The 15,592-nt window shown below is 36.9% G+C and overlaps 1 protein-coding gene across 1 annotated transcript; it reads left to right on the top strand.

Moving 5' to 3' along the window:
- Positions 1 to 2,920: 2,920 nt before the first annotated feature.
- Positions 2,921 to 13,288, top strand: LOC138181481 (enolase-phosphatase E1-like). Its single transcript, XM_069116300.1, has 3 exons — positions 2,921 to 7,105; positions 7,632 to 7,665; positions 11,970 to 13,288. Exons 1-3 carry the CDS (start codon positions 2,921 to 2,923, stop codon positions 12,056 to 12,058), a joined length of 4,308 nt encoding a protein of 1,435 aa, XP_068972401.1. The 3' UTR covers positions 12,059 to 13,288.
- The last annotated feature ends 2,304 nt before the right edge of the window (positions 13,289 to 15,592 follow it).

The following is a 15,592-nucleotide window of genomic DNA, read 5'->3' on the forward strand; positions in this document are numbered from 1 at the left end:
AAACGCAACCTCCAGGAAGAATCACGAAAACCTGCGGAAAATAACTATTTGGAGTGAGTATGAAGATGTTCCTTTCCTTGAATTTTACTTCATCTTTTACGTTTTTTTAATTAAATTTAATTTTAATATTAGCTAAGTGAGGGAGCAGTTGCGTCTGAAATGAAAATAAATTTTCTTGTTTACGTGGAAGAATTTTCAGTTGCAGAGGTTGATTCTTTCATTGCGACTGGGTGATGTAGAACTTTATATTGTGAATTTGTTACATTATTTTTAATTTGTTTCAAGTAAAGTAATCAAGTGAAAGATCCCAGTGCTCTGTTTCGCTATGTACTTAATTTTAACGAGAATGGAAGCAAAATTTTGGGTCTGTACTTAATAGTTTTAAACACATACGGTATATTATAAACGGACTGTTGATTATTCTTGGTATGTAGGTTATCTTTGAAATTTGAAATTCTCTAGATATCATGCTCTAAACTCTGGAAAAATATTACAGCATATGATATAGCAGAGAATGTAATGGGGTCGCGTTGGAATTTGTCAACCAACCACATTTTGTCTTTTCTGGAAAATATAAACGAGGATAGCCTGGAAAATTAAAAAAGAAATTAAACGCGTTATTTTGTGCAAACAGAATATTCATATAATAAAATATATAATAATGCTGCAAATGTGCATATATTTGAAAAATATGTATTAAGACAAATATTAAACAATTACATGCGTTTTATTTAATCGGTATATATTAATATAAGAGTTGATTAAATTAGTAAGTTGAACACGGGGAGAAACTCAATGTATACGATAGAATGGCTTTTCAGTGTCTGATTGAACAGTGTGTATATTGATTTTTCAAGCAAACTTTATAAGTACGCTTTCATTGATTTCAGTGACATCAGATTCGACGTGTCCTCGGAAGCAGATACGTCGAGCATGACAAACAAATGGCTCGTTCAAAGGACCACCGACGTTGCATCTGTGCAAAACACCTCGAGCGCGTACAGCAGTGCCGCATCGAGCGCAATGGGTAATCACAATGCAAACAGCCTATACATGGCCGATCTTGTCGATAATGATGCACTTAAGTCCGCAAGTATGCTGCTCAGTATAGAGGACTTCGACGTCAGCAGGACGAGTCGCCAAGTTTTTATTTAATCGTCGATAAAGAAAGTTAGTACTTACTCTACAAACCCATTTTTACCTAACACGCATGCTACTTTTGTTACTGTGCACTCAATGGGTACTTAATTGCAGTGAAACAATTTATATGCATTTTGATTTTCGTGTGCTGTTCTGATACGTATTATATCGAAAGTTTTAGTTGAGAATACTATTAAAATAACAAATTATATTTTATTACAACTTGGATAATACAGCGTAAAATGCAACTTATGAATCTCTTGCCTTCTAAATTATAAAAGATAAAGAAGTGTAAAATAGAGGATAAATAAATACTTTCGAGACCAATTTATTTTTACATATTGTTACATAAATTCGTAAACATATATATGCATATGTGTATTTTTAAATGTATAATTTATTATCTATAAGAAAAAAATATTATTTATTACGTATAACTGTAATCAATACTTCATCGATGTAACATAAAAATACCATTAGTATTCGAATTAAAATGTAGGGATTGAAAATTTCTAAAAGAAATATTAAATACTAAACAGTATTTAATTTCCTTTTACGTAGTCTTGCATACTGAATGTTTAGAAGGTATTTGTAATTTTCTTCAATCGTTCCCTTGGTCTTTAAATTTCGATTCTCCAATCAAGCTAGTGGGCGCTTATACTTGAAAAATCGTATAGCAAACACCATTAAGGTCATTATGTCCATTATGTCGAACTTAGCAGCATCCACCACGTAACCTAATCGAATTGTTTTTATCCGTTTAGCGGACGAAGCCTTGCTCAGAGTTCGAGGCGGCACTATTTGCTGCTTTTTTCTATTTGCGCGTTTAATACGAACCGTCACGTCAGTTCTGTCCTTTAGTTGTCAAGGGAAGTTCATATTAGGCAGTAGTCTTTTGTCAATAAAAATTTAATAATTTGCAACTTTCTTCAGTTTATTCCACGTGGTTCATCGAATACATTTTAATTCAATTTTTGAAGATTATCTACAACATGAAGTTCAATTCCATCCGTTCGAATTTCTGAATGCATTAAATAAAAAGAATGTTTGGATATAGAAAAGATCTTACGAAGATATATGTCATGCAAATTTAACTTCGAATCTACATCTTATCTGTACATTTAAACTCGATGCTTTCTATGTACAAACAAAAATTAGAATTTAATGCCGGAAAGAAAAACGTATTTTATAAAAGGATTAGAATAATTAACAGATATATCAATCTACTGATATATCGACAATGAAAAGGCTCTCTTACCAAAAGCAAACTCAGTACCTGGCTAGCTCTGTCACATCCGGGTTTGAGATCGATTTTAGAATTTCGCCTGTCGTCTTATTAGGGTCTTCTTTCATTCAATAGGAAACTTAAACTTGGCAGCATTAGTGAATCACTGTTATTGACTTCGCGGTAGAGAGAGGGGTAGAGAATGCTCTGTCATTTGTAGGGAATCAGCTTTAGTATCCCTCGGACGGTCTAACACCGTAGTTAGCCACGCGTTTCCGTACTCCAAAATTTCTCCCTAAATATCAACGAATTGTGCTTCGACCAATCTCTACCACGCGCGAATGCGAATCCCATGAATCATTACCATAAACTCTCTTTTGTTCCCAAACTGACACGTGGTCTCTGTATTATAGTATATACCAAGTGAACAGTTTACCTTATCTTTGATAAGTTTGGCAAATTGTGCGACGAAATCAAAGCTTCAGACTGACACAAGTGACCATACACGTCAGTGAGGAACGATAGAGCCAAGCATCATTGACATTTGCCAGTGTCATGCACACCAACGTCCGATCAATCGTTGTTCCAGGTACAGAATCTGTCAGCAGTACACCGCCAGTCCCACCGAGACGGAAGAAGCGCAAAGCGAAGCTCGCGGTAATTGCAAAATCTCCGAAAGGAACGTCACCGACTCGACTCAGGAAACCAGACAAAAAGCGTTTGGCGCCACCGCCTCCGCCGCCTCCGCCGCGAGCAGTCCGAAGGATCAAATCTCACGTCGACAAAGATCAGGCAGAAGAAAGGACGTCGAACTCGCAGACAGTAGGCGATGCGGAAGAAACGCTAAATAGTCTAAGTTCGAACGAGACGGGGGAAACTTCTCAGCCGTCGTCTTTGCAGTTCGAGGATGCTGACTCGGTACGGATCGAGAAAGCGAGTAAAGATGAAAACGAGAAAGACGACAAGTGCGGTTCAAGCAGTGAGACAAAGTCGCCGCACAAACGTCCGTTTGTATTCGAGACTTTCACTAGGAAGGAGACCAACAAGTACCCGCCGCTGTTCTTCACTTTGAACGATTTTCAAAATGTGATGTCCAACACGCTGCAGCGTGAAGACGATTTTAATGACGAGCCTTCTGCGAATTTCGACAGCTCCTTTCACGATTCCTTTCGCAACTCCCTTCGCAACTCTTTTCGCGAATTCTTCGAGAAATCGTTAGACGACGAGGAGGACGACTTGTGTTTCCGTGTGACCACCACTAACCTTCCATTCGAGAAATGTTTGGACACATGGACCGCTACATTCGCCGATCGTTTGATCGAGAATTTCGACGTACCGAGTCGTTTTATTTTCGAAGATTACATCGATAGAAGTAACAAGGTAAATGTCCGACGATCGGCTGGCCCGATGTGTTACGACAGCTTTGAAGAGGAACCAACGGTACCTCGGTTGACCAAAGTGAGGTTCGTGATCGAGTCACCTAGCTCGTCGACTTCAGATCACGAATTGAACAACGATGGCGAGACCACGTGCGACAGTTTGCAAAATATCGATCCCCTGACAGATGAGCAGGAGGTCAGCTGGAATCGTGGTTCTTCCGTGAAATTGACTGAGGTCACGGACGATATGGAGTGCACGGACATGAATAAGGCTTTTGGCCAGGTACAAGATTTCCAGGAGGATCATGACGAGTTCGGTGACGTACCTTTTAGTTCCATTTTGAAAACAGGGGACAGTTTGGATCGGTGGTATTCCCTGGACGATGCCACGAATTTTGTAAGGGCGATCGATAAGGGATCTTTCGGTCAGGACGATCGTGGTAATTCCAACGATTCGATCGGCGCTTCGATCGGGCACGATTCGCATGCCGATTCCCTTTGTTCCGAGGGAAAACTAAAAGTCGCGGACGTCAGCGAAGCGGAGTCGAGTTTAATCAAGTTGAAAGCGGAATGCCGTTTTGTGTTGGCTGAGGTTAGAGACGATTGTTCGGAAAGGCCGCCCGAGGACAACGATTTTGCGCGGGCTTCAAATAACTGCACTGCTGCAAATAACGTGGGAGACAATAAAAAGTATCACGATGAAAAGGATTTGACGAGTGAAGCTTCTGAAAATGAAAACATCAATGTAAAACGCGAAGAAATCATTTCTGTCGGTACCAATGCGATTGCGAATAACTTTGATTGGAATTTGGAATTAATAAGAAATGAGATAAACGTCAATTTTGTTCAGGAAGATTCGATAATTCGTAGAGACAAGTATCTAAGGACTGAAATTAATGAAGAACAATCGACAATAAGCGAGACAAAAGTCTTTGATCAGCAAATAATAAAAGACAAAGTAGAGAATAACGTTTTGAAAAAACATTTATTATCAAATAGAACAGAGACTGATATTAGCGAGGAAGTGTCGTCAGCTGAAGAGGATATGGAAATTGACAAACAGCAATTACAAACGGATTCAGTCGATAAATCCACGGGGGAGTACAGAAGAAAGATTTTCGTAAACGAATCGCTTCGAAATATAATAAATCGTTGTGATTTCACGTCGAATGACTTTGCGGACGACAGTGAAGATTCTGATGTGCAAGACGATAATTTGGACACTGGCGATATTTCTTTAGGTGAGAGCGAGAGAAATTTCAAGAGCTTAATTACTAAAGGCGACACGAGACAGGAGACGAAGGATATTCCAGTTAGCCAAAGTAATAAAAAATTACAAGATAATTTTGTAGGTAACGAATCATTCGAAAAAAGGAAAGGGATCACTAACCCGGTTAATATTCAACGAAACTCTTTTCTGGTAAATATGTTGTCGGAGGATACAGATCAGATATGGACGAGCTGTGAAATCATTGCTGTTCTCCCAAAATCACTAGCGAAGAGCGAAGTATCGATTTCGAAAGATGAAGAAGGAAAGAAATTGGCAAACCGATTAAACGAGTCGATAAAAATGGATTCAGAGATCCAGAAAATTTTACAAGAGTCTAAAGCGCCGTTGGAAAGGATAGAAACCACTTTACCAAAGCCGACAACGGTTAAGAAGATTGTCGAAACGAGCAAGAAAACCACCGGTGAGGCGAAGTGCGATGTATTGAACGAATTGCTCTGCAATTTCAGTAACATTAAATTGAAACCGGTGAACGACGAGAAGAGAAGTGCCGCTGAAAGTCATCCGCGAGTAAAAACTTCTTCTCGGCAAGAGAACGATAAGGAGAGAATCGAATCTATGTCAGATAGCCGTACACAGCGTTTGAAAGATTGTAACGGTAATTCTTCTGTTGAGACCAAGGAAACGAGCGACGAGTCGATGAATCTCAAAGCAGCCACTTCTTCGGTTAAGCAGTGGCAGTATGCTGTCTCTTTGACGACGAGGAAAGTTCAAGATGACCGGAACAGGAGTAACGATTCACAAAAACGGTCTGAAGGATCCCAAAATAATACTGCGAATAATACAGAATCCGTGAAACCGACAGAGAGCAGCGAGATTTTAGCAGATCGTAAAGAAGAGTCTCGAGAAATAGATGTAAACAGAGTCGGAAGAACGGTTAAGCAGTGGCAGTATGCTGCTTCTCTGACGACGAGTAACTATATTCCAGATGACCGGAATAAAGATATCGAATCACAGGAGAGGTCTGAAGATTTTCAAGATGATATCAGCTTTGTGACCAATACTGTGAATAGAATAAACAGAGTCGAAAGAACCACGAACGAGAATTACTCGGAATTATCGAGGAACATGAACGAAGTTCTCGTCGAACCGACCAAAAGCGATACTGTTAGAAGAGTGTCTGACGACGAAGCAGGAAGAGGAGGAGCAAGCTCCGTGGAATGTCTGCAGATGGTAGGCTGCAGCGCAAAGACTGACGAGTCGCATAATCGTGGCGCGTACGCGCGACAGTTAGAGTTAAGCAAGAGTATGAGTAGCGGCGACAAGAGTGCCATAGCTAGGAGGATTTCTCGACCCCATTGTAATAATAATGACAATAACAGGGCCGTAACACCCGTAGCTGTAAGTGATGACCAATCCCGCGACACTGTAACGATAACCCCTGGTAGAGTTAGGAGCTTCATTAAGTACTACGAGATTCAACGCGAGGCGACGACCGACGATGATTCTAAAACTAACGATAGAGTAGATAAGGACCCGATGCCCGAACACCAATCGGTGATCAGCATCTGTAGGGGACTGGAAGCGAGGGCCATCGAGGCAAAGTTTTTCGAAGCGCAGAAAAAGGATAATTCTAAGTCGTTGGACACGATGAAAAAGGATGATTATCGTGGGCTAATAGCGGACCAAGATGTCGAAAGATCGATCGGTTCAGCGAGGAAAGAAGGAAAGTGTGCTGCGATCGTAGAAAAGTTTGAAACAGAGAACTCGAGTCGATTAAATGCTCGTATTGCGAATACAGAAGATGATTATGTGGAGATGATGAAGCAGATACACGTGTCACCAAAGTCCATCGGTGATTCATGTGCGCATTCTGGAACAGTTAGGAGAAAGAAGTCGGTGAAATTTCAAGGTGGTTTCACCGTGATCGGTACGAAAGATCCTGACGAGAATGGTACCGCGGGGAGTCCTGCGGCTCAGGATACGAAATTGTTGGATAAGAAGAAGAATCTCGACAAACTGACGCTGGAGGGTAGTGTTCTTGCCGAGAAAGTAGATTTTGGCGTTGAACAACTTGGAGAATTGCTGGACGCTGACTCGCGTTCTTTGGAGAAACGACAAACTGATGCTGAGGTGAGTGAAGGATTTAATTGGAATAAAATGTTCATTAAGGGACGTAGAAAGGTTCTTTCTACCTCTTTTGGTAATCCTAGAATTGAATTTCCTGTCCTTTTCTGTTTCTTCATCTTCTCGACTTCATCTTAACTTGTTGGTATTATAATAGCGTTTTGTGTGTTAGATGTAAGAAAGGACTTTATTATTCGGATTGAGATATGTTAACATCTTGTACTGCTCATTTAAGATGTCGATATTTGATCTTCAAATTACTTTTACGACAATATTAATATATTCTTTAAATTTATTCGATAATCTGTGTAAAATTGTATGTGAATGAAAAAATTAATACGATCTAATTAACGATCGCTAGAAGTTTGTTCAAGCGTGAAAGGTAGTTTCTATAACAAATATCTATAACAAATGTAATGAAAGTTTGAATGACAGTTGTTAATTAATCGAAGTTACATACTAAAATTACGTTCATTTTAAATTGCAAACGCGCTCGACGAAATAATAATCTGCTTAACTTTTCCTCCTACAGATACAAGCCGCAGCGAAATGTGAGGAATGTTCAGGTATTAATCGCTTCGTTCCAAAACCAGAAACCCCACGTCTCGTATTTTATTGTACTGTATAGTTAAAACCGTAGTTTCTAAATGTCGTCGTCGTCGTTTTCCCGAATCTCGGCGAGATTTCACCGCGACGTTTCGTAGCGTCATAGCTAAATTCAATCTTTTCCACACTGTTTCTTACGTGTTTTAACTGAAGAACAGATTTCCCGCTGTTTCGCGAGAACCTGCGCAGAATTCCATTCTCTCGCAAACAAAACACTGGAACAATTTTCGTCAATTTATCATTATTAGAGATTTTATTTGATGTTATGATTTTTTGAAATTATGAAATAATTTGAAACGAACTATCGTGAAATTATAGGGCTTTGGAAAATATCAAAAAATAGGAAATGTATCAGACTACTAAAACATTTCTTGGCACAAATCGCGCATGTATGAACTTTATGTTTCAATGGAAGATTTTTTCAATGAAAAATTTGAATGTATTTTCATATTTTGATAATCTCACCGTTGTCAAATGAAGTTGGAGCAGAATGATATAATTTTGTGTATTTCCCATATAAAGATCACAGGCGAGAAACACAATAAATTCTTTTTTATTGATTTCGTGCTATTGACGTCGTTTGGTGGTTAAAGTTTGGGGTTCTGTAAAAAGCCAACGGTATAGCTAATATTATAACAATCGATATCTCGGAAAGTTCAAATCGCTAGCAAAGATACATATTTAATTTTAAAAGCAAATAAAAACACGTCGGATTACGATGCAACATATTAAATTAATGAATTAAATGAAGAAAATTGCTCACTCTTAACGGCAAACAACGCGTGACTTACCATACTTCTTCATATTACAATTCAACAAAATCAAAACGAAATACAATATCAACTCTAATTCTGTTAATGTCAAGCGGTATTCTAAGAAAGATTTATCAGTTGATATTGTTACAAACGTTTTAACTTTACATCTTAATCCAAGCTCAATTTCACTACATTAAAATGTCCAATATATAGCCTCCAATAGTCACAGTCTTCCAATCGACCAAATCAAAACATTACGAACTATTACAAATTACCTTCGTGTTTCTATCAATCACAGGAAAAAGTACGAAACGATCTTTTCCTAAATCACAGTAACGGTCGTTTGTTCTTAAAGAATAACCGAATATAACAACCAGCGATGAAACGATATCAGTCAACGAACAGAGGTACATAGATCGCCAATTCGCAAAGAGTAATCGCGTGTTTCCAAACGGTTTGCCATGTCCTACGAAGGAAAGAGTTCGACAAAGTTTCGTTGGGTTAAGGTTAAGCCACTCGTTCGACACACATTTCGACTAACGCGGAAGGACAGATCGCGACTAGGAAATGTTCCGTTTCTCCCGGAAGGATTTAGAGTTATCGTGGATCCGATGGATAAACAGATTTTTCGGTCAACCGCATTAGCCAGTTCGTGAAATGTCTTTTCCTAGCGGATTTATTCGATTCTGCCCGCATTTGGCGCGTCGCAGCTTTTTCTCCTAATTTCTTGCATCATTTTGACCGACTTATTTTACGTGTTTTCGGATAATGGGGCTCCGCTAGATTTACGGCCCCCTCAACGAGGCCGTAGAGCAAAAAGCGCCGACGCGATTTGTGGCTTTGCTCGAATTGGCTGTTTCTTGCGTAACGTGACGTTTCCGGGATGGAAAACTTTGTGAAACTCTTTCGAATGGAGTGGAACGCGGCAATGAGTAGATTTGTATGATTTTCTGGATTTTTCATGGTGTCGATGATTGTGATTAGGTTGTACATCTTTATGGCTTCATGGGAAATTTGAAGACGGAAAAACGTATAGTGTTCATAGTACAGAAATACGTGCAAGATATTCAGAGTATAGTACAAAATATTCAAAGTAAATACGATATAAGGTAAATACAAAATGAAGATAGTAACAAAATGCGTTACATGTTTATTCTACGTTTGAACACTGTTTCTGGAAGGACAATACGTTTAACGACTATGTAACAATGGGCAATTTATTCACCCAATTATAGATGAAGAGAATTTCGTATTGCAAGCGATTAAAACCAATATTAGCTCGATCTACGTTTCCCAAATTGTAATGGGAAATTTGTGAAAGGTTCTATTCCAGATGTTTCGTTCAGTTGTATTTGCATTAGCTTGCAACGTTCAAACCGCGGTCTGTGCTCGAAATGTTTTAGTAAATTATACTTCCTTCAAACACAAAATAAACAGAACAGTAAAACGCGTTACATACGTACTTTCTGACCGATCCAACATTTCTTTCTTTTGATTTCATTGTTCACAGACGCAGCAATCAGTGTAACAGACTATTAGCAATTCATTTTATCATAAATGAAATTTTATATTAATTTGTGTATAAACTTAGTCTGTCATATAAACTTTGGCAGTCGTAATATTTCATCAAGAATTCTTAAATTATCATTTTTAGAAAAGGGATCGATATTAAAATTTGATGCACCAGCAAACAAATTGTTGCGGTATAAAATCTAGAAAATAATGATCTATAGTAATTCTTAAAGACAAAAATATTAACGTTTAAAAAATTCACCTTATTATTTGTCAAACAATTATTTATATAGAAAATTAGGAAATTACAGAATTACAAATTACAAATGACAAACCTGTTACAGGATACTCTAGACGAAATAGTCCGCAGTAATTCCTAAATTCTCAACACGATATTCGTTGCAATATTCACTCCATTATTTAGAAAGAAAAAAAAAAACAAATTTGTACTTACCGAGTATTCTCGAAAGTACTTCATTAAACAAAGATCGAGCAAGACTTAACTGAGAAGGGAAAGCAATTACCGGAATGAAATAGGAAGCGGGAGAAGCGTCGCCGTATACAAGAAATCTGTTCTTCCGTTGAGCTCCTTTAGCGCGGTTAGTTTCCGTTCTCCAATTGACTTTTAGTCGTGTGTGTTTAACGAAACGGCAAACAGCTCTTAGCTCTGTTATTGTCGCAAACCTTCCTTGCGCGTCCTTGCATTAGGAGAACGTTGTTTTTTGGCGACATAGCGTATCGCAGGAACCGCGCGTGTATAACCCCATTATCCTGCATATATTGTGTAATTATAACGTAAAGGTGGAAGTAATTTACGTGGTAGAGTAGTGGCGAAATAATATACTTGTTGCGCTGTTTGTGTTACGTATACGTGTTCAGCTGATCAATTTAACACACATTTCGTATCCAGTGTCGTAAAAAGTACTTTCATTTCGGTGCTTACGAATGAATGTTATTTCTCAATGGACGAATGTTCTGTGTTCCGTGGACGAGATATTAAAATCTTAAAAAAAAAAAAAAAAAATAAAAATACACAAAAAGAAGGAAAAAGGAAGAAGATTGTAATACTTTACGTCTAATTCAGGATATACATAGTTTACGAAAGAATGTTTGTAATTAAGATGAGAGGTTGAAACATTAACTTTTCAGATAATACTTGATAACTCTGTTTTCTTAATTAATTTTTTTGTTAGATAGGATCTTACGACAAATGTTGTCTTAAGTATGTGTATACCATAATATGTACATATTATACAAAGGTCGGATAAGCTTTTAATATGTTGAGTCTTTGAAAGCTTATATTATGTGTGAAATATAATTTAAATTGTATATTGGATAGAAGTTATTTTAGCATTATGATGTAATAGTCTTTTTGTTGTTTGAAACTTAATAATGAGCCAGAAAAAGCCTGGTCTATTAAAGTAGATTCTTTTCTTCATAGATTACTTTACACAAAGAAGCACCAAAAGACACATTACGATTTTTTAAGATACTATCAGTACTGTAAGATATTATTATCCATTTGAAATATTATTAACATGATACGATATTTTTTCAATCGTTTAATTATCCAGATATTATTGTATCACTGTTGCTATTAATATTGCATTAATCTACAATCAGAGTAACATGTTCATAATTAAAACGCGAATGAAACGAATTTCTGCGTGAAGAATGTTCTTAACCCATAGAAAATCAATGCTGAATGCTACCAATAATTTTTTATCGAATCGTCATAAATAATATCAAATCGCATAATTTATTGCTGCTGTTCTCCTCATTTCGGATATCTTCTATTCACTTTTTTATTCATAAAAATAGAATATAAAATATAGAACATATATAGAGCAATAGAATTAAATACATAGAAATCAGATTATCAGATAACACCAAAGTGTAACTCGTATGTTACTTCATCAAGCTTCCTTTGAAAATTTCCTCTCCAAACTTCTTTTAACAACACAAACGAAAACAAATCAAATTCGATTGATTTATAGGTATACTTTTCGATGGTGTCAGAATTTCGCGACAGCGCGGTGTCGTGGAAGGCCAGGTTTCTAGCAATCCGTGTAAAGTTCTCGGTTGATTTCAAATATGTCGAGCGTAGCGGGATAGCAGAAAGTTTCTGACACTCGTGGCAGATCGAGTTAAAGGACGGTTCGAGTTCCGTCAAGTTCTTTTTGGCACGTTTGCCAGAATCAGACGCGTTTCAGCTGAGATCTGATACACGATTGAATCACGTGGATCTCGCTCCAGAAATATTCCATGATTTCCCACTTATACATAAGAATCTCGTAATGATATCATCGTTGTACTATTAACATTTCTGCGATTAATATTTTTCCTCTAACATACGGCATGTAGAATTGTTTAAATACACGAGATGTTCAAACGTTTGGAATCCAAACTGAATACAATTTGATTTTAGAAAGTTGCCAAGTACTTGATCGTTGGAATATATTTTGAGTGAGATCGTCTCGTTCAAACCGATCACAGTTTGTTCAAACTCACTCAAACGATCAAAATATGTTGCTGGATGTTTGAATTGCTTATCTTTTCGAGTTATTTGGACGTCTCAAATGACAAAAGTCTGATCGAGGAAATCATACGATTGGATAATAGAAGGGAACGATGATGGAGAATACAAACGTATACAGATCGAAATGACAGTACTTTTTAAAGGATCGACACACGGAAGGTGATATGCATAGCGGACTTTTTTTTAAGCGTGCAATTCGTTGGCCAAATGAGACTTAACGCGGTGTGATTATGCAATCGTTTTATTTTTTCCTCTGTTGACTTATTGTAAGTATGATAATTTATCGTTTGCCCGAGTGCATTACTTTATACGATGTAGGAGAAGATTAACGATAACGAGAAAAATAACGTGTCGTCGATATAATAGAAATACGTAAATGGAATGCTTCATAAGACTTAGTATTATTATATACGCATGGCTCGATCCGTTTGTGTTCCTGCACGATGTAGATTTTGGATAAATGTCGGAGAAATCGATTTTCTTATCGAGTTTCCTTCGTTCCGTATATTTCGTTCGACCGACTTTTGATTTTACTCGTTGCACATTTAAATTCCTTTCGTATGTGTGTGAACGTATCCATGAGCAGTTGAAATTAATAAAAAATTTGCCATTTTCGAATGGTAAAAATTTTGAGATGTTATTATAATTGTAGAAAATGATTTATGATAGTAAGATGTAGAAAAAACATCGCTGTTAAAAGTTACATCGTTTTTATGTAAAATAGTACATGATTTCATTGTTGTATAAGTATCCATCATTTTATCACACGTCATAGGAAAACGTTTTATAATTGATTATAATATGTTGCATAATAGTGCCGTTTCTTACTACGAATACTTTGTTACGTTTATCGAGTCACGAGTTTTAGATCTGTATACAGGTTTTCGTGCATGTTGCAAACGACAGCGTTCGATAAAAATGTTCAGTCAAATGAAATGGTCATTATTGTATGATCGTTAAATGAATAGAATGTACATATCTGCAAAAAACAACAGAATAAATTGGAAATGACAAGTTGGAAACGTCAATCGTACACGAATAAAGTTCCAAAAATATTTGCAAATATTTTTAGAAAGTTATTGCGTACAAATTGTTCTATTGCAAAGAACGATATTTCCATAAAATTCTTTTTAGCATTAAGGTATCAGTTTGTTTTTCCAAACACGTTTATTATCGCTAAAGAAGATGTAATAAACTATATTTTGCGTTCTTTATGGAACAGTGGCAGAATAAAGCAGTCGACAAAGCGGAAATGAAAATGAAAATCAGAAAATCGACAAAAATGAATCCATCGTGCTCTCCTTTTCTGATCTTCGTGTGTAAATCACGAAGCTGTCGAATAAGTATCATTCGAATATTTATGAATAAAAAATTATAATAACCGTAACCACGATATTTGGATAAAATTTGGGGCCGTTAAAACATCGAAAGTCAGACATTGCAATAACACGATATTTGAATCGATGGAATTTTGTATTGAAAATTGTTATTAACTACGATACAAAATAATCAATTACAGTAAAATCAATATTCTATCACAATAGAAAATACAGGCGACCTTTGCGTGCACACTAAAACTTTCGATCGAGTTGCATTAGTCTGAAATATTTGCTCGGGGAACAGTGTAATCAATGCGAAGAAACGCAAGATCCATTCATTTGACTCAACATGAGGCGCGAATCTAAAGCAGAAGCGTGCAAATTTGTTCTGTCTGGGTGAAACAATATGGTTCGGATTTAACGATAAAAGAAGAAGACGGGAAAAAGGAAAAAATAAACTCGAGGTGAATTGTACATTCAGGGGAAGATAGTACGAAAGCACGCGCGTAGAATCTGTTGTATATTCGTATGTGTGAAGCACGAAAACGCTTGAGACCGAGCTAGTTTCGTTTTTTAGGGGACAGAATCGCGGATCAAAGTTTAGAAGAATTTACCGATTAACCTCCTGAAATACGTTTTTTCTAGACGTATACGAACAACTTATTACTGTTTTATAACGTGTAGAGGATGACAAAGGTGATAGCGTAGTGGATGAAACAAGTGCGTGTACCAACGATGCCTTATTGTACGCAGATAGTCATTCGCTGTTAAAGTATAGTCGACACTTTATGTTCATTTCGAGAGAAATGTTTCCCTGCAGTACACTGTACGTTTATATTTCCGCTGAACGCTGAATAAATTATTATTTTCTATGCTACAACAAACGGCCTTTGAATTTTATTGGAACACCTGCTGCGTAACGAAATTGAGAAAAATGTCGAACAATTTTCGTTGGAAATTGCTTGTTACTTATAAAATGATATAAATTGAAAAATTCCACCTTACAAATAGATTCGAAATATTTGACGGAAATTATTTATTGAAAATAAGAAATTTGAAGCAATGGTATATAGAAACTAGGAATAATAAATGTAAATAACATAGCACTTGAATACGAACAAAATAATAATGAGTCAATCGTAATGCGAGATATTCGGATTGACACAACTGATTACACTGTGGACTGCAATTGTTCGATATTTTCATGTAATTTAAAATGTTCCTTGCTCCGGTAGAATATTCCAGAGCTGAGTGAACGAGAAATGTGGAAATCACAGAGAAATCTTATATCCGCGCGCAACATCGATTCGTTTACGATAACAAAGAAAGGGACTTTTGTCAACGTGGAAATAGTATCCTTTCTTATTTCGACCATGAAAGTGTTATCGTTCCAATTTTTATTATTCCAACGCACCGTCAATCTGTCGTATTGTTTCCATTTCTTGCACAAAGTTAAATTTTTAATTTGCGTGTTCATGCTTCAAATGCAACCACTTACTGACATGCCTCGTTCACTAGAAACTTACAGAACTATGTGATTGTAAAGATAAGCAAGAAGATGACTTGTGTCAGTGTGGAAATTTTTGGCAATTGCGTTATCCCGGTGCCTGACTCACGTTTTGCATAAACCTTGCGTAAATGGAACGACCATTAACGTTTCTTGCGATCGATTAATAGCCAGTCACGCGTGTAATTAATCCTAAAATTAGAAGATACATTGGGTCATACGATTCTAATAATACACGTAAGATCAACTTTTCCT

This window comes from Bombus flavifrons, chromosome 7 (genome assembly GCF_040668555.2).
Source record: "Bombus flavifrons isolate JBK064 chromosome 7, iyBomFlav1_principal, whole genome shotgun sequence".
NCBI lineage: Eukaryota > Metazoa > Arthropoda > Insecta > Hymenoptera > Apidae > Bombus > Bombus flavifrons.

Excerpts from the sequence above, each read along its gene's own strand:
- LOC138181481 (XM_069116300.1), top strand. The coding sequence starts at position 2,921 with ATGCACACCAACGTCCGATCAATCGTTGTTCCAGGTACAGAATCTGTC. Across the intron at positions 7,106-7,631 it reads AACGACAAACTGATGCTGAG|ATACAAGCCGCAGCGAAATG; the intron begins GTGAGTGAAGGA and ends TTCCTCCTACAG. Across the intron at positions 7,666-11,969 it reads GAAATGTGAGGAATGTTCAG|GTATACTTTTCGATGGTGTC; the intron begins GTATTAATCGCT and ends ATTGATTTATAG.